Source organism: Vanessa tameamea, chromosome 5 (assembly GCF_037043105.1).
Source record: "Vanessa tameamea isolate UH-Manoa-2023 chromosome 5, ilVanTame1 primary haplotype, whole genome shotgun sequence".
Classification (NCBI taxonomy): domain Eukaryota; kingdom Metazoa; phylum Arthropoda; class Insecta; order Lepidoptera; family Nymphalidae; genus Vanessa; species Vanessa tameamea.
In genome coordinates, this window is record NC_087313.1 from 3,265,309 (window position 1) to 3,287,432 (window position 22,124).

Sequence of the window (22,124 nt, forward strand, 5' to 3'; positions counted from 1 at the left end):
ATAACTGACTTACCGTGATACGCCAGTTTGATGCGTGTATCCTTTTAATATTGTAATTATTGAGGTCAATTTTGGATATAACACGCTGACCTATGACTTTAAGGTTCTATGTCGTGTTTCGAGTTTGTTCTTGATTATCGAGTATTTCCACATATATGATACAGCAAATCGAGCACTAGGTTAAAAAAGTAGGTTAAATGTCCTATTGATGTACTAAACTCCCTTCTTTAGAAGAAGGATTGGATCTTATTTTTTTTATGAAGGTAGGAAAACGGGCAAGTGGGTTACATGATGGTATCTGGTCACCAGCACCCATAGTAATTGGCTCTGTAAGAAATATAACCATTCCTTACATCACAAATACGCCATCAACGTCAAGAGCTGAGGTGTTATATTTTTTCTCGTGCCAGTACACAGGTCAGTCCCCGTTTGAACTGGAACACAACAATATTAAGTATTACTGTTTGACGGTAGAATATTTGATAAATGGATGGTACCTTCCCAGTTATCATCATCATCCTGTTTCACTGCTAGTTGATGGATACATATATAGTTTTTTTTGGTAATATTTTTCATATTACCAAAAAAGAATCTGGATGCTTTTCTAGTGGTAGGGCTTTGTGCAAGCCTCGTCTGGGTAGGTAACACGCTCTCTCCATACATGTATTCTACCGCTAAGCAGCAATAATTTGTATTATTGTGTCAGTGAGCCAGTGTAACTACAGACACAAAGGACACAGTAGATTTGGATATGTATGGAATGACTAAATTTCTTAGGCCGCCAATGTTTATGGGGAGTGATGACAGCTTAACATCAAGGGTCCACTTATTTTATTAAAAAAAAGTCACCGAATAAGAGATGTGTTTTAATTATATATAATATAATTTTCTAATTTTGATAGAAAATAAAAGAAAAGTTATATTACGATCAAATGTCTTTATTCAATCGAATTACAAGTGATATTATTATTCATTTTATCAAACGTTTTACAGTTTTATATACATTTGCTATATAAATTTATTTCTTATATACAATAGTACCAGAATTTTATATATTACATACGATAAAGTAGGTTTGTAATTCATACAGTAGGCCTTTGAGTCTGTTCTTTCGGAAACACATAGACAACTACATAAAAAAAAAAACTATTATAATTAACCTTAACTTTGTGTGATTTTTTCCTCTGGGAAAGGCAAACATATTGCACCATACAGCCCGACGTCAAGTCAATTATATTAAGACCAAGTGAAAGTATACAATAATACAGTTTATAATAATTATCTAAGACTTATAATTAACATTTAAATTATAGCTATGTTAAGCTTAACAAAAGAAGAGCAACAGGTCATGGTGTTCTTTTTTTAAAAGCTCAGTCGTAGGCGTTTGCTTCAATTCAAAACCAATAAATTCTATTTTTAAAATTGTAACAATTTGTGAACTGGATGAATTTGATTGGTTAAGCTTTTAACTCGGATTTAACATATCACTCGTCGAATATACAATGTACAATTTTTATTAGATGGAATTTTTATTTTTATCATTGTTTCAAATAAAACGTCCTTGGTCGTGAGATTTATATTTTTAAATCTTAACTGAGATCGTGTTAATACAAGCTAAAATACATAACATTTATTACAAAAATATTTTAATTTAAAGTAAACATTTTTTCTAATTATATTTTTTTCTTTTTATTCATATATTTAAATATTAAGCGTGTGTCAGGTTATATAAGTAAAAAAAATAAAAAAATATGAACACATTTTATAGCTTAAATATAACATAAGATATTAAGTTTCAGTTCTTCAAAGTTGAAACAGCAATATGTATATGTGAGAGGAGTGAGCCAGTGTAATTACATACACAAGGCAAACTCTCTAAATTCAAAGGCTAGCGGTGCATTGGCGATGTAGGAACTGTTGTTTTTATTTAGTTTTTTAGTTTACGCAAAGACCTTATCTTCTTCTTTGTTAAAATATTTTAAAAAAAAAACACGGAGAGGAAATCGTCACGACTTCTAAAACTCACTGAATCTGTGAGATCTGAGATAGTAAAAAATTGGTTATCCAAATTAAAAAAAAAATAAAAGCACTAGTGTAAAGGTGTAATTCCCATTTTCATTTTAAACGATAAAATGATTTGTTTTTTTTTTTTTTTTGTATCACTGAAGTTCTTCACCTGATTTGTGAATTTTTAAGGTTTCATATGTTACACAGCGATAGTTGTTTTTTTTTTATGAGTTATATTGGCGGGCACAGTGACCGTTGCTAGTATATTATAAGATGCTCGGGTTATTTTTACATAGGTGATAAAAAGTTTGATCGGCTATAGCTATACAAATAGTGATTACGTATTCAAAATATAATTAATAAATTTAATACTATATACAAGTGTCTTTGGTATTTATTGCACCATTAATTTATAATTATTAATTACAATTAAATATTTATTTCTCTACCATCTAATATATAAATCGTCTAATTCTGGGTTCATAATTCATCGCGACTCAATAATCTATACATATCTAGACTAGGTTGTATACACAATGCTAACCTAACTCGCAACTTAACATATTAGTATGCAAATATATTTCAATTGAAACTACAACATTAATCATTAAACATATTCGCATATGAGACTTGTGTGTTTATAAATATTTATTCTGAAATTTAATTACCCGAATTACCGTCGGTTATTTAAATTTTTAATAAAATATCATAATAATATTATAATATAAATGATCAAAAGTATTCAATTTCACTATAATTTACAATAATACATTACAAATAATAAATTACGTGATAATTGTAATAATGAGTACGCAGCGTATTTTTTTAAAGCTCTTTAATGATTTCAAACGAATTGAGTTCGAATGTTCCTGTTCACTGAGAGCGCACCCAGCCCAGGGTCAGAGGAAGGGCGAACGCGCTCCCAGGGTGCTGGCTATCTTCTCGATTTACAGTACTGACAAGACAGAACCTTTTTAAAGGCTTGCCTGAACACTTTGTTAAATATCGTATAAAATATTGGATTCACCATTGAACTCGCGTATCCTAACCACAGCACAAAATCGAAGACCCAGCTGGATATTCTTCTCTCACATTCCGGGCATACCGCCGGTACCATATTCAAGATGAAAAATGGTGCCCAGAGAACGACGAATGTGAAAAATACGACACCGAGGACTTTAGTCGCTTTCTGTTCTAAGCGCAATATTCTTCCATGACGAGAAGAATTACGAGAAATCACGCTCGAATTTCTTGAATGATGTGTGCGTGGTAGCTGACGCTGAGGCGTAGAGTTAATCTGCTGGCGATTGTTTATGGACCTTGAACTGCGTATAGTTCTTACAGGTGTCGACAATGTTGTTCGTGCCCCACCGAAACTGGATCCCCTTCTAAATCTTCTTGCTTCGTCCCAAGTGACCATGGAGGAAGCACCTCGACTAGACCTTCGGAAGAAAGGTGTTGAAGGCTCATCATTTTTCATATTCCCATTACGAGGATATCCATTACAGCCATTGATGTCACCTCCAGGTACGATTATGACTTCTGTAGTACGTCTTGGTGGAGTTGAATCAGAACCAAAGTAAGGGCAGGTACAGGGAGGTGGTAACAACAGACCATCTTCTGAGCTTCGAGATTTTGTGGTTAACGTGACAGGCGCTAGAAGACCATCATTACTTTCATCGTCTGACGCACTCCGAGGTCTGTTTATTGGTGGATTTTGATCACAAGTAGACGAGAGTCTACGTTTATCTTGTAGCATGGATGAAGGAGAACTGGATGAGACACTCAGTGAGCCTGGAGTGAGCACACCACCTCGTTCTGATATATTAGTCCTGGAAAATTCACATTTTAAAATAATACAAAACTTAACTTTTTTCCGCATTCTCTAATTTATAATAAATATTGTGTTTAATTCTAAATAAAATCTTTTACACAAACATTTAAATTTAATGTTAAGCAATGACAAACCACAACGTCCACATTAAATTCTACATGTGAAGCGTTGCAAGGACAACATTTAGGGTATTGGTATACAGATTGTGCAACAGTTAGACGATACATATAATTCAATAAAACGTTTTACAATCTGTTGCGTATAATTTTGCCAACAAATAAATGCCAATTATATACCCTCTGTATGTTGGCTTAGATGCAGCAGAAGCTTCCAAGCCGCGCGATAGTCTCAACATCTCCGCTCCAAAATGATGCAGTGCGCTCATTGCTGACGGAGCGGGCTCGCTGTGCAACAACACATATATGAGGACAACAACGCACACATATAAACAGACAGAAGCAACATATAATGCAATCTTATAAACTACCTATTTGTACTACGGCCTACTAGAAGATTCGTTCTAATATATTAACTAAAATGTAACTAAACTGTATTGTAGAAAAATTGACAATAAAACTCAAATCTGAAATCTTGTGATCGTTGTATTTTCGTTTTAGAGATATTAATGTTGTGGTGAATATAATATGGCAGTGGCAAATTTAATAGACATATCACGAAATGTACAAACGGTTTCTTGATTAAATTTAAATATATATAATCTTGCCTAGACGTGAGATAAATGAGCATCGTCGCTAATTAAGTTCTCAATGATTGCGTAAGATGTTGATAGAGCTTATATTGAATCTAAAAATAATTTATCTAAATAAACATAAATAATTTACTAATAAGGTTTTATATTTAAAGTTATTTTTAAATGTAAAACCTTATTAGTAATTAATTAAATATTTTTCTTCGTGCATTTTATCTTTGTATATTATAATACAGAAACGCCAAGAATTTCAATTTAAGCAGATAAAAATACGAATTTTTATTTTTATGTTTATACTTCAATCTAAAAATTGTATATAGGCCCCCATTGTTCTGTTGTGAAGTCGGGACCAGAAGCTAGCTTAAGAAAAGTATGAAATGAATTTCGTTCTAAATATCTGACTATACCAAAGTCAAAACTGTTGTTACATTTGATTTCAGGTTCGAGCTCTACGTATGCTGATCTGAGTAAATACTCGACATCAATTATTTTGTACCCCCCAACAGAGATAGTATGTGTCACTCTCTTCCAGTTTCAAGGATCACAAAGCCAACGCAATAAAAGGAGAGGACATACGATCCTTCCAAGTTAATATTTCGTAGATTGCCTATGCCAATGGCTGGTCTATAATCGCATGCTTATTTTCTTCTCCTTACTAATATATTGTATCTTTAATAAATTGTTCTTATGAAAGTTAGCATTACCATGGTATTAATATGTTGTTATTTGATTATATTTAGTTTTGTTGATAAGGCTTTATCCGGATTGACATATATAATCGAATTAAAAAAGGCGGAGAGTTTTCAATCAATATTGAAATGTTCTCTTAAGACTTCATTCATTGTTTTGATAGGTTTTATATTGTAAATTGGCCGATATATACATTACTGATGTTATAAAAAAAACGAGAATTGCAATATAGGTTTTTGATCCTCAACAGAATTGGATGCGATCTCGATAAGATCCGAATACTTCCGAAGGATGACGTCAAGCAAATCAATACAAATGTATACATAATAGATTACGGTAGAGAATATCTTATTGTGATTTAACATACGTGTTAAGCATTATATATACACAGTTTGAAAATGATACAACAACTATGGAATTGGAACCTCAAAATATCGCACAAGGCAGTAACTGGAAACAAAAAAGCCTGTTCCATAACATTCTCTGGTGCGGTTAGGTAGTTAAATATAATAGTTTTTCATTTATTTGTCTCACGATGTTTTTCTTCAGAACGAAGAATTAATTAATAAAATGCATAAAAACTCAAATGTGTTTTGTTTTTCTGAATTCGAATCTGCTTTCGTCTGTATTAAATCGTATATCCACTGAAATATCTTTGTAAATATAAATGTCTTTCATTTGTTTTTACAAGGAAGGTTTAAATACAGGTAGTATTGCCAAGTAATTTTAATTTAAAGTGTGAAAAATATAAGGCTAAAATTTGAACGCGATATTGAATTAAAATATTAATTTATAATTTCTACTCTTTAGACAATGACCTCACTAACTGACCATCAGCATACAACTCAAAATTATTATAAGGCCTTCTCGATGTAGATATTTTGTTTGAAAGTGGACGTACACCCTCAATCTTCATCTTCATTCGACCCGTTCGAAGTGCCATTCTTTTTAGTACACCAAGACAAATAAACATCCTTATACTTTGAGTTTCAACAACGTTTCGCGTTGAAAGCAGCATCTTTGTTTTTTCTCTCTGACGGGCTGTATTTATAGTCAAGGCTACTATAACTAACGCTATATATGCATTTGTTATGATTCTATGTTGTAGATTTCAATCCAGACAAGCATTTGAACTATTTAAATATATAAAATTACTAAGGAAAGGTGAATTCAAAATTCTAAATTGATTGGTCATAGTCCCATACTGACATATTCAGGAGTCTTCCCGTGGTTGACGGATAAACACAAAAACCAAAATTATATATATTTAGGTTCAATCCAGCTTAAAGCAAAAATAACTAATTATACTTAATAAATGAAAATAGTGATTAAATGAATGTGATTTTGAATAAATAACTATTCTATACTTACGTTGTTTAGAGGTTGATTAGAGATTATCTATCTCTTTCATTCATTAACAATTCTTTATACGAAAGAAGAAGAACCGCTGTACAATATTTATGAACGGATTAAACTATTTAAGTGTGTTTATTTGCCATCGCAATTTTATGTGCTTCACTAATATGAATATAATGGTATTATCAAGTAACAGAAGTCGTAAAATATTTAATATTTAACTACATTTAAAATACGCCTACATTTTCTCTAAGGCCACAGAACATAATATATATACTCAAATTTCAACAATCATCTTACTGACACTAGTAGCATCTAAGTAATAATTGAAAAAAAAAACCGAGCGCAAAATAAAACCTATTTGAAATTTCGAGATCTATATATACAATTCGCCGAACCAAACGTTAGCGCGATTCAGATTTTTTGTAGAAATATTTTTTTTATTTACAATTAACGCGATCTTTATGACGCGAATGAGGCTCATGACATCATACACGATTTAATAAAATCAATACGAACATAACGACTTGAAATTTTACGTATGCAGATAAGCCGTATGTTGTATGATACACATAAACAGGCGTATATGATAAACAAAACAAGCACACACGAAGCGCTAGAAAGCATTTTGCATTCAAATTAAAGCCAGAACATTAATCATGCTTTAGCGGCTGTCTTTCACATGCAAAGGTAAGGTCAGAAGCTTAAAACAAAGAAGATATAAAACATCCCTTTTTTATTTTCAGACAATGGCATCTCGTTTGTTTTTTTTTTGCATATTATTGCGAGTGAAAATAATTAAAAAAAGTGTTAAACTTTTTTTTGATGCCATTTTTAAAATTTCCATTCATTTGATTCACATGACGTGTGATACATCTTTAAAACCTTGTTCTATATTTAACTCAAAGCTATATTTTTCAATACATTACTTCTATATGATTTTTTAAGTGCTATATTTTTTTTCATATTATTCAAAACATTACAAAAAGATCAAATGACATTCAAAAAATTTTTTCTTCTTCTATTTGACATGATAAGATCTAAAAAATACACTTCGAAAACATCGACATTACGTCTAAGACATGACATTAACAAATTTTGTTCTTACTGATCAACTAAAACTTCGACTGAGATAAGTTTATTTTAATTCGAACTAGACTATAGCTTCTTTAAACGGGAAGTATTTATACAAGCCTTGGAATTAAAACGCATTAACGACGCCTCAACGACGTGTTTCACTCAAAAAGTAATTATAAAGTTGCAAGAAAATAATATCGTAACTGAAAACGAACTGTTTAAAAAAAATATATATTTAATACACAGAATTCATAATGTTAAAAGTCAAATGAAAAAGTAAATATCAGTCGTTCATTTCAACTGATATCATATTTAATCTGTATGAATTTCGCACTCTTGTTTCGAAATAAAATTTAATTAAGACATTTATTAAATAAACAATTATTTTAAATGTAATTGAATAAACTCGTGAGAGATTCACTTTGCATTCATAATATCCGTTTATGATATTTTTATAATAAAAATATTTTGATTTACTAGCTTTTATTATTTTTACTTTATACGATACTACATCAGTGGTAAGATTAGGATCAGTAGGTAGAACAATTCTATAGTAAATAGTAACTGTTTAATTTAAACATGTAATATGGGAAATATGTCTCTTTGAAACCCAGAATACAGAAACGTTGACTTTTGTTCTCGTGAGTAAAGCGATGCTTACCTAGAATCTTGCAACCAAAGATCCCTCGTGTCGATCGGTGGCAGTTCAGTTTCCGTCGAGGCCGCCGAATGTTGCGGCGTGCCCCCTCTCGGACTGAGAAATCTCCTCCATGTACAACGTCGTTCTGTTCATTGTTAAATAATAAAAAAAAAGGTTATTTACATCGAACGTCATGTCAAAGTTTCGAACAGATATATCAAAATTAATATAAATATTGTTCTTTTGCCTGTTGACAAGATATATTAATAAATGAATAACCCGTTATTCAAATATTAAATATCAATCATATTAATAAATAACAATGAAGAATTATATGTTTTTTTAAAAAAAAATATTGTTAGACGGATAGCCAATGGACTACCAATGGTAAGTGAAGATGTTTATATTTATTTATGCTTTATTGCACTAATACTTAATACTACATTAATTATCTTTAAGGATTAACGTATACAAAGGTTGCATGAATGCAACAGGCGGCCTTATCGCTAAAACAGCGATCTATTCCAGGCAACCTTTGGGCTGGAATAGAGGACTGGTCGTAAAAAACTAATTTGGGATGAGATACAATGACTTTGTTAAATCATATATTGCATATAAAATGCAATAATATAAATAATACACATACAACTCTAAATATAAAATATATACATACCGATATAACATAATACAAAATTTTAATAACTAAAAATAAATAAAAAAGACAAAAAACAACTGAAAATATCTGATGATTTTTTGTGATGCGTGTGCCCATATAGTAGACGTAAACAATTTCCTTTGACGCTTTCAGAGGAATTACTAACAGGAACAATAGTTTCAAATATTTCATCAGTTCAATAGTAATTGAATCTGTATTCACAATCGTCAGTCTTATTTTTTTCTACCAAACTAAATTAAAAGTAGTTCGTAAATGTCTTGCTGTAAAAAGGACACAACTGATTGCAAAATCCTTCTTAAAGAGAAGTGGAAAATTCAGTGGCGCTTGCCTGGGTTGGAACTTATAATCATCGGTTAATATTATCTTAGTGAAATCTACGAGTCTTAGTGAAGAATCATAATAATAATAATAAATAAATACTATACATAAAACAGCGATCGTGAAACGGCTCAAAGATCAAATATTAGTAAAACCTTAACGGACGGGCATTAGAGTTCGCTGCGACACGTCAAACATGGAAGCTTTTAACGGATTAGTTTGGATAGAAATCCATTTGATTAGTAGCTGAAGATATTTAAAAATCGTTCAAGCGAAAATCATCTTTATATGTAGATCGTTAAGATCAAATTACAATGTCAACAAAATGAAAGGTCATAATTATTATTATTGTGTTGTCTCGTTTTCATTGTGTTTTCTTTTGTACATAAATTTACGCTCAAACGGGATCACGGCTTAACATAAACTAATTTCGCTTTCTCTTTGTTAATCGCTTCATTCAAGTCAATCTCGTTTGTAATTTTTTTATAATTTAAATTAACATGATTTCAATTTCTTCTATAATTTCTTTTTTAATATTTAGATTAAGCTATAAATAATTTTGTTAATCTCAAATTACGTTAATAGAAATATTAGCGTTACGAGAAATTTATATGTTAGATTTAAATGTGGATTTTATTGTGGCTATTTAGTAGTAGGGCTTTGTGCAAGCTTGTCTGGGTAGGGGTCATATTATACCGCCAAACAGCAATACTTAGTATGATGAGCCAGTGTAACTACAGGCACAAGGGACATACCACCTTAGTACTCAAGATTGGTGGCGTATTGGCGGTGTAAGGAATGGTTAATGTTTCTCATAGCGCTACTGTCTATAGGCTGTGGTGACCATCACGTAGCCTATTTGCCCGTCCGTCTAACTATGTGTATCATAAAAAATATATCTCACCACAATAATTTCTTTAAATATGTGCTTACATAAATAAAAAAATGAGAGAGAGAAATGTCATTTATTATATATTTAATTTTTTTTTTTTAAAAAGAGTTTTATGGACAAGGATTGTTAATTCGAAATACAATTATTTCTAACGTTCTAAAAACAAATATATTTAAAAATATATGAATAAAAGTCATAAATTTAATCAATTTACTTAATAAAGAGAACCTTGTTAGCGTAAATCACTTATTTTCCATTTCTCAACATCGACATTCAGCACGATCATTAATCTTTATTTTAAATTCATTCGAGTCAAACGCGTAAATCTAACTGCCAGCTCCTGGCACATTCGTTTTGTAACGTGCCAGTAAACTCTCGAATTTCCGAATACCTTTCCAAGCCAATTTGCTTTATATAGCTCTTTTAGTAAGAGTTATAATTCGTAGTTTTTTATTTTTGAATGAATTACGGTATTTTAAATATAAATTTTTACTGTTTGATATACGGTAATTATGTTTGATGTCTTTTTTATTTAAAAAAATAGAAAATTATATAACTTTTACAAAACAAGTCAAAATAAAAATAGTACTGTAATGAATAAAATTGCATCAAAAGCATTTACTGAAATTTCAGCTTACTCTAATAGATAGTTTTCAAATCTAAACCATAGACAGAAATAAAAAAGAGCTTGTAATAAAACCTGATTCTAAGACAGTCTTTCAACATTAATTATATTAATTCTGGCAGTCGAAATCGATCGTCGTCTTAAGAGATGTTATAGTGATTCTATTATTTCGATGTGGCTTTTAATCAGAACAGTATTATACTTGGAATGAACGAATGATTTGTTAATATATTTCATTCTCTATTGTAATTTACAACAATCGTATTAGTTTATTAATCTGTGATTGTAAACTAATAAGACAATGAAGTCAGAAATTTCAATAAAGCCATTCAAATGTTACGATAATTTCTGTACAATTAGGGTCTGATTGAATTTATATTAACATAATTTGATATTGGAGTAAATTATTTAATCCTTCGAATATTAATACAAAAACGTAAGTTATGTGTTAGGATCCCTACAATACTAGCGAACCGCTCCGGCTTCGCTCGGGTGCAATTTATTTATAAAGAAAATAATATGATATAAATAAAATATATGCCACATGTCAGATGGCCCAGTGGTTAGAATGCGCACATCCTAACCGATGGTTGCAGATTCATACCCTCGCAAGCAAATTGTATAAATTTCCCACTGCTGGGTTAAGGCCTCCTCTCCCTTTGAGGAGAAGGTTAGGAGCATATTCCACCACGCTGCTCCAATGCGGGTTGGTGGAATACACATGTGGCACAATTTCGTTGAAATTAGCCACATGCAAGTTTCCTCACGATGTTTTCCATCATCGCCGAGCACGAGATGAGTTATAAACACAAATTAAGCACATAAAAATTCGGTGGTGCCTGCCAGGGTTTGAACCCGAAATCATTGGTTAAGATGCACGCGTTCCAACCACTGGGCCATCTCGGCTCTCTCTCGGCTCTCGTAATATACATATATTGATATAATTATGATTATTTTTTTTCAGTACTGCAAAGCCTATGCTAAAAAGTCCACACAGTACTTGCCGCCTATTAGTCGGATATACTTTACTACTTTGTATAAAAAAAAAACATTTACATAATAACAGTACGTATTCGTATGTTATACGTATTATACATTATGTGTTGTCTGCTGGTGTCACATTTAATGGTCACAATTATATTTTAGTGTAACCGCAGAGCACGGCGTGAAATTCAGATCCTGGTTGGATAATTATAACATAAGCTTGATCATTAAGCATGGAAACCTCAAATGAATTATAAATAGTTGTGGTTTAAGCATATGGCACATACAACCGATAGTGTCAATTACTCTATATATAAAATTTTTATTCATTTAAATTTATTACAGATAATAAATTATATTTTAACCAATACCAAATATATAGACGATATTAAAGTGTGGAGTTATTAAGTAAACATTACGTACAAATGAATAGTCGTTTATGAAGATTCAATTACAATAAAAGTTATCATCAGTTTGGAATGTTGAATCTACTGAGATGAACCAGCAAGAAATTCAGTAATGCCTCTTCTGGAAGTTAATTATCCAGACTTATACTTGTTACTTCCAGGCAGGATATATTACATACATATATAATTGTATTTAACTAACATGACTATATTTTTAAATGTTGAAAAAGAGTAACTAGTGAGTTTCTTGCCGGTTCTTCTCGGTAGAATGTTCATTCCGAACCGGTGGTAGCTTCGCTTGATATTCAAAACTGCTTGTATACTTGAATAAAGTATATTTTGATTTTGATATAGACACACTGACCCATTGTTAAAATACTGAAACGGAATAGCTGACAGCATAATCTTGAAAGCAGAAATAAAATCATAGCAATTTACAAATTCAAAACTAAAATCATGGAACCCAGTGTAAACATAGAGTTCAACGTGAAATAAATAAAATATCATATTAATGACAATTTATATCTCAACACTGGTAACAAATACCGATAGGTAGCGCACCAAGCCAGCCGGCTGCCCATCCCTGTCCAAGGCCTTTCCTCTGCCGCGCCAGAAGTTGCACCGTCAAAGCATACGTAAGAAGCATCACGCCGAGAGGAATGTAGAACGAGATAACGGAACCAATCGCCTTGTAGAGCGGATCTGGTATCTGACAGGATCCACCAATCAGTACTGATTCTTCATTCTGTGGAAGAAAACACAGTTTAAAGATTCGATAATATCATACCTCCTTCAAGAGAAACTCTAATCTCACCGTAATAAATATAAAAATACATAGCTATTTATGTAGTAAAACTGCATATAATAGCAACAAAAGATAAATAGCAAATGTTTAATTAAAATAATTTACGAAATCGAATTCTTGGAAGACAAACGTTCTATTGACGTCATTTGGCGTTGCTAACTTATTCATTGCGTTCATTGGAAGAGGGCATAAATAATTGTACATATAGATCGATATTATATTATAGGCAATGTAACTGTTACTTATTTAGTAACCGGGAGCGATAATGGAAGTAATAAATCTTAACTTATTAACATTCTCAGAAACAGTCTTGACTTCGAGTTAGTAGTTTTAACGCTCCAATCGATGCACGGGTTTCTAAAGCTAAGGTCCTGTGATCCTGCGTATGAACACTCTCGGATCGTGTCGGATTGCTATTCCTTTTAGATTATAAGAGTTCGGATATATGTATTGCAGCTGTCTTTGCGCGTTTGCGCGAAGTCACCCACATATGCCAATACACTGAGATTATTAGAAATGTATTGATTTTTGTACCGTGCCAATGTTTATTGGCATGGGCATTCGTAATTAAAAAATAAATATTTAAATTACTTGCGGTAGAATATCGGCTATGCTGGTCTCAAATACTACGCAAATGTGCAAAAGATTTTGCGTGGTAGAGAAAATACGTGCACTATCAGTGCAGAGGAAACATTTTTCATGCTTTCCGGAGAGAGGAATGCAACGATGTCAACTTCCTATTCTGCATAGATTCATAGTCTCACCTGATTAAAAACCTGAATAACTTGATAATCTCTAAGCATATACAAGGGTGATGTTTTAATAAATTACCAAGCCCCCCCCCCTCCTATAATTTTTCTTATAAATTGACCTTTATCCATCAGTTGACGTTTATCATACACGCACTTTGGAACAAACTGTTATTTCTTCACAGTTATCGTTAAGCTTCAATTCACACTGGTGATTTTGCAAGCGTTGCGTGTTGGTATTAAGAGAACGCTATACATCATCGCCTCACTGAACAAACGCTTACATAGCAACGTGAGTAGAATGAAAACGGGACAAAATATGACATAAATTCTTAATGTATTTAAACATAAAGCAAATATTAAATGTATGGAAATATGCAATGTATTTGAAGTTAAGATTTCGAGCTCTCGAAGCAAAATTTCAAGGTCGAACTTTCTCGCAGCTTCTTAAAGGTCTTTTGGTTGAACATTTTCGACATTTCTCCACCATTACGTATTATCATAAAAGTCATTAAACTAAGAACTGCATTTCAATACGTTTTTTGGATGTTCTAAATTTTGTCCAAATGAAACGAAACGTCGAACGTGAATCACAATCATACGAATAGAAGTTACTCTTCTTTTAAAAATAATGTTTTAAGAAGATCATCTTATGAAATTCCACCACATAATATACACAACAAATGATGGAGCTGCTTGGTATTTCAAGCTTATATGATATGTTAGCGAAACGAATAATCGTTTTAGACATATGTTAAGACCATTATTGTGTTAGCGAGAAAATCAAAGGTGCCTTTATTTCTAAATGCTGTTTAGGAACTTAACTAGTCACTTGCCAAAGCAATGTTTTATCTCTTTCTTGCCAATTTAAAATCAATGATAACAGATAGAGAAAAAATATTTTACATTCGATTTTGGAAATATCTACGACTAAATTCAATTTTGCGATTTTATTATTATATGATCGTTTTCATAATAAATCGTTAATAGATCAAAACATGTTTTGAACTCACGCTTTAGTAAATTGAGGAAAAAATATTTTCGTCGCATAAAATCTAAAAGCGTATCTCGATAAAGGTATTTTTCAATCAAATTGAGATCTTACAAGAACTCATTATGAATTTCTCAAGAATTTTCGACACATCGGCAGTATTTTATAGAAGATGATTCGTTTATCAGTCAAGTATCGCAGAAATTTCATTACGTCATAGTTCGTATAGATAAAATCGATAAACAAAATCTGTAAAAATAAAAATACGTTAAATTAACCAAAAGAAAAATATTTTATTACAATATGTCACATTAGTTACATCTCTTAATAAATCATACAATTTCTTCTCTTATCCTGATTTAAAGGCTGAATACATGGTTACTATGGGCTATTCCACAAAGTCGCGTGTCCTGTTTCAAACAGACTTGAACAGGAGTAGGGGGATTACTACGCTCTCTAATTGATAAAATCGTAAATGGGTTAAATTAAAGTGATCTTGTACCCAGGGCAGGCCGGCTGGAGGGATCTGTGTAATATTTATATTATAGTGGATAAGAATCTCACAACGTTCCATTCCCCACCCAAAATCAGTAGTACCCCTTGGATGTTTCCTATTATGAAAAATAAAATAAAAAAAGAGACCCGAAAAATTGTCAGTTACAATACTAATAAGACAGTCGATCGTAAGGAATAATTTTGTTCAAGATAATATTATTTTGTTTATAGTCAAAATAAAACGAATATTGATCCAAAATAGATTATACTTTAAACCTGAATGAAGACCGCGGAATACCTGAAGAAACTTAGCGGGATTCATTTTATCCAACGTTTTCTTTGCTTAAAACTTTTAAGTTTAAAAAGTCAAGTAAAGCGGTGTGCGACCAAATTTTACACTAATCGAATACCTTTTCTGATTTTCTTTGTGTTTTAATATATGGATATTCAGATGTCCAAATTTGCCATTAAAGGTTGAGTATACAAGTAGGTCACTCTTAGATATTGGCATTTTAAGAAACCATTCTTTATGATCAATACATCTATATATGTATGTCACATAACTTCAAACCCGATTACAGTAATACGAATAATTAATGATGGTTAGGATTCATAATTATGATGATTATATTTGTAGTACTTAACCAGAAGGGCTTTTGTAGAGCCTGTAAACGTTATCTTAAACTTCCTGTCAAAAAATGCAGATTTTTTTGGGTCAAAACACCGTATTCAAATATTCTTTTCCAGTTTGAAGATTTATTAGATTAGATGTCGAATTTCCAATTTGTTCTAACAGAATACCTCAACAGATTTCACAATGCTGAGACACGACAGGAATTTAATTTAATCTATTACAATTATTATTCATCTCGTATTACTGTTAACAATGATTTATTTTAGGCTTGGTTCATACGAAATGAGCTGAAAAGGTATATTTAATTTTTATTGGAAAAGCCTTATTCGTTTTAGCTTATTTTTTTCCTCTTATGTTGCAATCAATGAAGGTTAAAATTAACGACATTTTACAATTTTTTTTTCTATTTAGACAGAAGAGTTGACCTGAGAGACCTGATGGAAAGTGGTTACCCGTGACAAGAAATTTTAATCATACCTCACATCAATCACCAATGCGCTAACAACCTTGGGAACTAAGATTTTATGACCCTTCTTGACTTAATCACCCTTCAAACCGGAACACAACAACAATACCTGCTGCTGTTTAGCGGTAGAAAATCTGATGAAATGATGGTACCTTCCCAGTAACTTTTCAGTAATATTAATTTAAAACATTAAAATACAGTTGATTGTCTATCATTTTTGTACTAGTTATTCTTCTGAAAGTATGTACAAGAGTTCCGGAATTAATATCACCTATAATTAATCTTGAACCAAATACTGAATGTCCTTTTATAAACGGACAAATAGGCGCCGTGAGTGTCACCCCTTTATATCATAGGCGTCCCACCGACTCGTACGTTAGAATACTCTTTATAGTTTAGTTATAATCATTTTTTTTACATTACGTTACATTAACAGCCTGTAAATATCCCACTGCTGGGCTAAGGCCTACTCTCCCTTTGAGGAGAAGGTCTTGAAACATATTAAGCATATATTAAGCACATGAAAATTTAGTGGTCCTTGCATGGGTTTGAACCCAAAATCATCGGTTAAGATGCACGCGTGATGCAAACCACAGGGCCATCTCGGCTCACTTTTTTAAATAAAGTTAATTTTTATTAATAATTCATTCTATTTGTATGAAGGGTTTTTTATTTCATAGTAACAATCCTATGCTCTGCCGGATAAAATTTCGTTCTTTCATTTATTCAGAAAAGTATTACTACACGACATCACGCTACAACCCATGGGGCAGAGCAGTTTCGTTTAGAATGGGTGGAACCACGCATAGCATCTAATAGGATATAAAAAAAATGTAATGATACAATCCAGATTATAGAATACGAGGTTTAAGATGTCTTGTAATATTACAAAGTGACACATCAAAGTGATCGTTTATTTGTTTTGATATCTAATAAATTAGAATTGCTACTGAATATTCTCATTCAAAAATTGTATATTTTGACGACCTCCGTGGTTGAGTAGTGTGTTCACCGGTTTTCATGAATACGCCACTCTGAGGTCCCGGGTTCGATTCCCGGCCGAGTCGATGTAGAGAAAGTTCATTAGTTTTCTATGATGTCTTCGGTCTGCGTGTTTGTGGTACCGTGGTTATTTATGATTTTCAAGCTATATTTATATATATATATATACACAAGCGCTTTAGCTACTTACATTGGGATCAGAGTAATGTATGTGATGTTGTCCAACATTTATTTATTTATATTAGTATGATTTTTTTTTTCTACAGAACTATAAATCCTTTATACTCATGAAAATTTCATATATCATCTCAACGTTTATATGTAAATATTGACTAAAAATTTTCTCTTTAACTTCATTGATATTTTAAGCAAAACTTAAAATGAATTTAAAGAAGCTTTTGTTTCAATTCTCTAAAAATAATTAAATAAACTATTACTTTAAAACTTTTCCTATCGACTTATAACGTCATTATAAGAGATAAAAGCTCAAGATAGATTTAAGTTCTAGTATATAATTAGTTAGAAAATTAAAAAAAATTAAACCTCACAGATCAATTTATTCAATTTACTTGTTTACCGAAAAAACATAGTTACATACATCGAAAGTTAAATAAAATCTTTAAAAAAATATATGCAATTTTAAGCAATTCAATGAATTAAGATTATTATTATTTCGATCGCACGATATATTGTTGTTTTATTTTTCTTTTATATAAAGAACAAAAGAATTTCAATCATATCTTATAAACAGGCATAGTATCTATCAGCTTTAGCAGTCTCCGTTACGGGGTATTGATCAGTGCTCGAGAACAATTTAATTATTTAGCGGAATAGGGGTCTTACTTTGCTTAATATATGCATTAATAATTCGACTTGTTGCCGTTTGTGACGTTGCTTTTAGCTTTACCGAGTGGGAAGTGGTCTTTCGTCTCTATTATGTACGCGAGATGCCTTACCTTACACTTTAGGTAAAGGTAAGGCTGTCTTAACTTCACTTATTTCACCACGGTACTTTATTGTCGGTTGAAAGTATGTGTATCATAATTATATTTGACTCGTGCAGGTTTACTACCGATGCTTTCCTTAAATACTTTTTTGGTGTTTGTATTCTTAGTGGTGTTTGCTTGTATTTTGCATCCGAAACCAAACTCTTTATAATGTGATATTCGTGATTACATTTCAAATTTTAAAAAGTTTTAGTTTGAGCATTCTTGTAATAATATTGCCGAGATGGCCCAGTGGTTAGAACGCGTGCATCTTAACCGATGATTTCGGGTTCAAACCCAGGCAGGCACCACTGAATTTACATGTGCTTAATTTGTTTATAATTCATCTCGTGCTCGGCGGTGAAGGAAAACATCGTGAGGAAACCTGCATGTGTCTAATTTCAACGAAATTCTGCCACATGTGTATTCCACCAACCCGCATTGGAGCAGCGTGGTGGAATATGCTCCATACCTTCTCCTCAACGGGAGAGGAGGCCTTAGCCCAGCAGTGGGAAATTTACAGGCTGATTATGTTATGTTATTATGTAATAATATTGAATAACAATGAATTAAGGGTACATATTCAAATTGGATCCGTCAAAGTTGATTTAATATGGGCGTAAATGTACGCTTAATAGATTTCCATTGTGTCGCGATTTTATGGAATTGTCTTTGAGGGGATTAATTTGTATTAGCAGAGTTCGTGCGCTGTGGAGAATGTTCAAACGTCAGTCAGAAAGCCGGTCTGAGTTTTACACGATAGCATACATTTGTGATCATATTATTTTAATATTATATCTATTCACTTCCCGTAGCGTGTTCTTGTATTGTTAAGTGTTTGAACACGGCAAAGTGGATATGACGTTTCACTAATGTTTTATTTTATAAGCATTTATTCGGCAAATAACACGAATAGCAAATATGCGTTTATGTTTGCTTATTGGTTTATATTTGCACGTCAAATAAGGCAAATATTGACGTAGGGACGTCGGCGATCTACGGAAATATTTACCTTATTCTTGGTTCACTTGATAACATCCGCTCTTTTAGTTTACTCTCAGCCAAATGAACCGACACAAAACAATCCAAAAAGATAACGGCTTGTATATTTGTTATTATTAAATATATCATCTATTCTTCCTTACTTCGTACGGATGAAATAAGAATTTTATGTTTCGATTTTTTGTTATAAAATCTTGGTAACATATCACAGCAATACTTGCTCTATTTTATACGACCTATCCACACACACACGAACAAAAATTACCATTATCATACCAGCCATTGACACACATACAGAATAATTATAAATATATGTTAAGGCAACCTAGTTCATTAAATATTCTAAAAGGTTACTATTCAATCAATTAACAACAATTCAATTATTTTATTGTGTCGTGTCTATATTGGTTTTATCCTTTTAAAATAAATATTGAAAACTTTTATACAAATCGCAGATCATAGGACCTATCCCAAGTAGCTATCACGTCCAAGGTTTTCATGATTTTAAATTATACTCGATATTTTAATTTCAAAGCGTTGTATATAAAACTATGCATTTAAATTTGGACTTGAATTTTTATATACGCTTAAATAATATATAATAAATAAAATGAAAATGAAAATTAAGACATGAAAATATTCAGTGTATTTTTTCATTTTCTATGTTTACCAACAATTTATTTGTTACTAAGATAGGCGGACTATCAAATGGGCAATAATAATTGATTCCGTCAAAAAAATAACCACTTCTTACAATGCGCCACCAACCTTGGTAACTAAGATGTTATGTCCTTGGATCCTGTAGTTAGCCTGCTTCGATCACCCTTCAAACCAGAACACACCAATACTAAACATTGCTGCTTAGCAAGTATTATAAAGAATGGACGGCACCTACCCAGACTTTCACAAAGCCCTACCACAAAGTACCATCAGTAAAACATTTATATAAATCTATGACAGTTTCAAAGTCAAAGTCAAAGTCAAAAATCTTTATTCAATATAGAAGTGTTTACACTTGCTTATTGATAGTCAAAAATTTACCACCGGTTCGGAATATAACACCTCGGACCTGAGAAGAACCGGCGAATGAAACTCAGCGGGATATTTTTTTTTCCATGTTACATGAACAATAATTATTATATCTTAGTTATTTGAAACAGCCTGAAGGCGATCATTTCATTCCCAAGGTGTGCAGTCAGCTAAAAAGTCATTAGTGTTGTAATATATTTTAGCCCACAAACGCTCTTTAACGATTCTTTTAAATTTTATAATTGAATAATTTAATTTTGAACGTTTTCTGGGATCCTGTTGTAAAAACGTATACATTGCCCCAAAAAAGAGTTACTAACCCTGTGTAATCAGGTCAATCGGGTATTGGAGTCACAAGTTTATTCTTGTTCCTAGTATTAATAGAATATACGTTACAATTTCTGGGAAAATCATTTATGTTTTTGCGTACATACATAACATTATTAAAAACAAATTGAGAAGCGACAGTCATTATTTTAATTTCTTTAAATTTACCCTTTAACGAATCTTTTGGGCCCAGATTATAAATTGCACGAATAGCCCTCTTCTGCAGTACAAAAATGGTATTAATGTCAGCTGCATTACCCCAGAGTAGGATGCCATAATACATTATACTGTGGAAATAACTGAAATACACAGGGCGAGCTAAAATTCAAAATTTTAAACTGTTAAAACAAAATGATAAGTTAATTATAAGTAAACGCATGTAATAAGGATTAAAATAAATGAACTTACAACTAAATACAAGAGTAGAAATACCTATGTGACATAATCAATAACACGTCAATTTACTACGGTACTTAAATACTGCTACTAGGACTCATTTTGCAATTGTAAATAAAAATGTCGGTAAATTTGTTTAAGAATTTCGAATATAACATTGGTGCGGCTTTTCCCTAGATTGTGGAAGGCTTTTATTTGCTTCACTTAATTAACCGATGCGCACAAAGACGTCTTCCGAGTTATTAAATATTTTATACGATCAAATTAATATTAACTCGTATTACATTTCGACATGAACGGATATTATTAATTTTGTTAAAAAACCTTCATGATATTCAACGTAATTTTATAAGACGACAAATTTAAATATCATATTATTAAAATATTTATCTTTTTTAAAGTTTGTATAATAATTTAAAAACAGATGAATACATTGTAATATGTTGTTTGATGCGTACAGAGGTGTCATACGGTCGAATTGTCTCGCAATACGCCTTCGTATAAACCCGTCAGACAGCTAGCCGCTTGTGGCTTGGCTATCCATTTTATAAGTTGCCTTTGTTAATTATCAATTTGTGTTATATTGATAAATTTGACTTATAATTACGATGTGCTAGAAAGCTAATTAATCTAGTTTGAAATATTTGTTAATTACATAAGACCTTCTTTACTTGTACCTTTTTTGTCGTTCAATATTTTCAGTGTAAATTGTTTTCAATTTGTTCTATATAGTGCTTTAATTAATTGAATACTATTAAATTGGTGATACTACCTCCTTGTATAGTGACTATATGTAAGGTCACAGATCTCGAGTTCCTGGGTACAAACCCTTCATCGGGCTGATAAAAAAGTTATTGGGTTTTACATAGTTTTTTGGAATTATAAACAAACAATAATTAATACGAATAATACTATCAACGTAACACGTGAAAGACTGTTTCAAACAATTCCTACATAGAAACTTCCTATTTCATTGTTAAATTAATAATGAATGCTAAGTACTTAAATGAATTGCCTCAATGGTATT

At 31.7% G+C, this 22,124-nt stretch overlaps 1 protein-coding gene across 3 annotated transcripts in view; it reads right to left on the reverse strand.

The window, feature by feature from the left end:
- Window positions 1-2,820: 2,820 nt before the first annotated feature.
- 5-ht2b (5-hydroxytryptamine (serotonin) receptor 2B) overlaps window positions 2,821-22,124 on the reverse strand; it is a 102,156-nt gene continuing 82,852 nt past the window's right edge. The window contains exons 5-8 of one of the 3 annotated variants that reach the window (XM_026629109.2): window positions 12,777-12,960; window positions 8,335-8,458; window positions 4,138-4,245; window positions 2,821-3,839 (exon numbers count right to left, since the gene is read on the reverse strand). In XM_026629109.2, coding sequence (XP_026484894.2) covers window positions 2,942-3,839; window positions 4,138-4,245; window positions 8,335-8,458; window positions 12,777-12,960 — 1,314 coding nt within the window. In that variant the 3' untranslated portion in view covers window positions 2,821-2,941. Of the gene's footprint in view, window positions 3,840-4,137; window positions 4,246-8,334; window positions 8,459-12,761; window positions 12,961-22,124 lie in introns of all 3 variants that reach the window. The other 2 variants (XM_026629108.2, XM_026629110.2) reach the window with 2 other exon arrangements.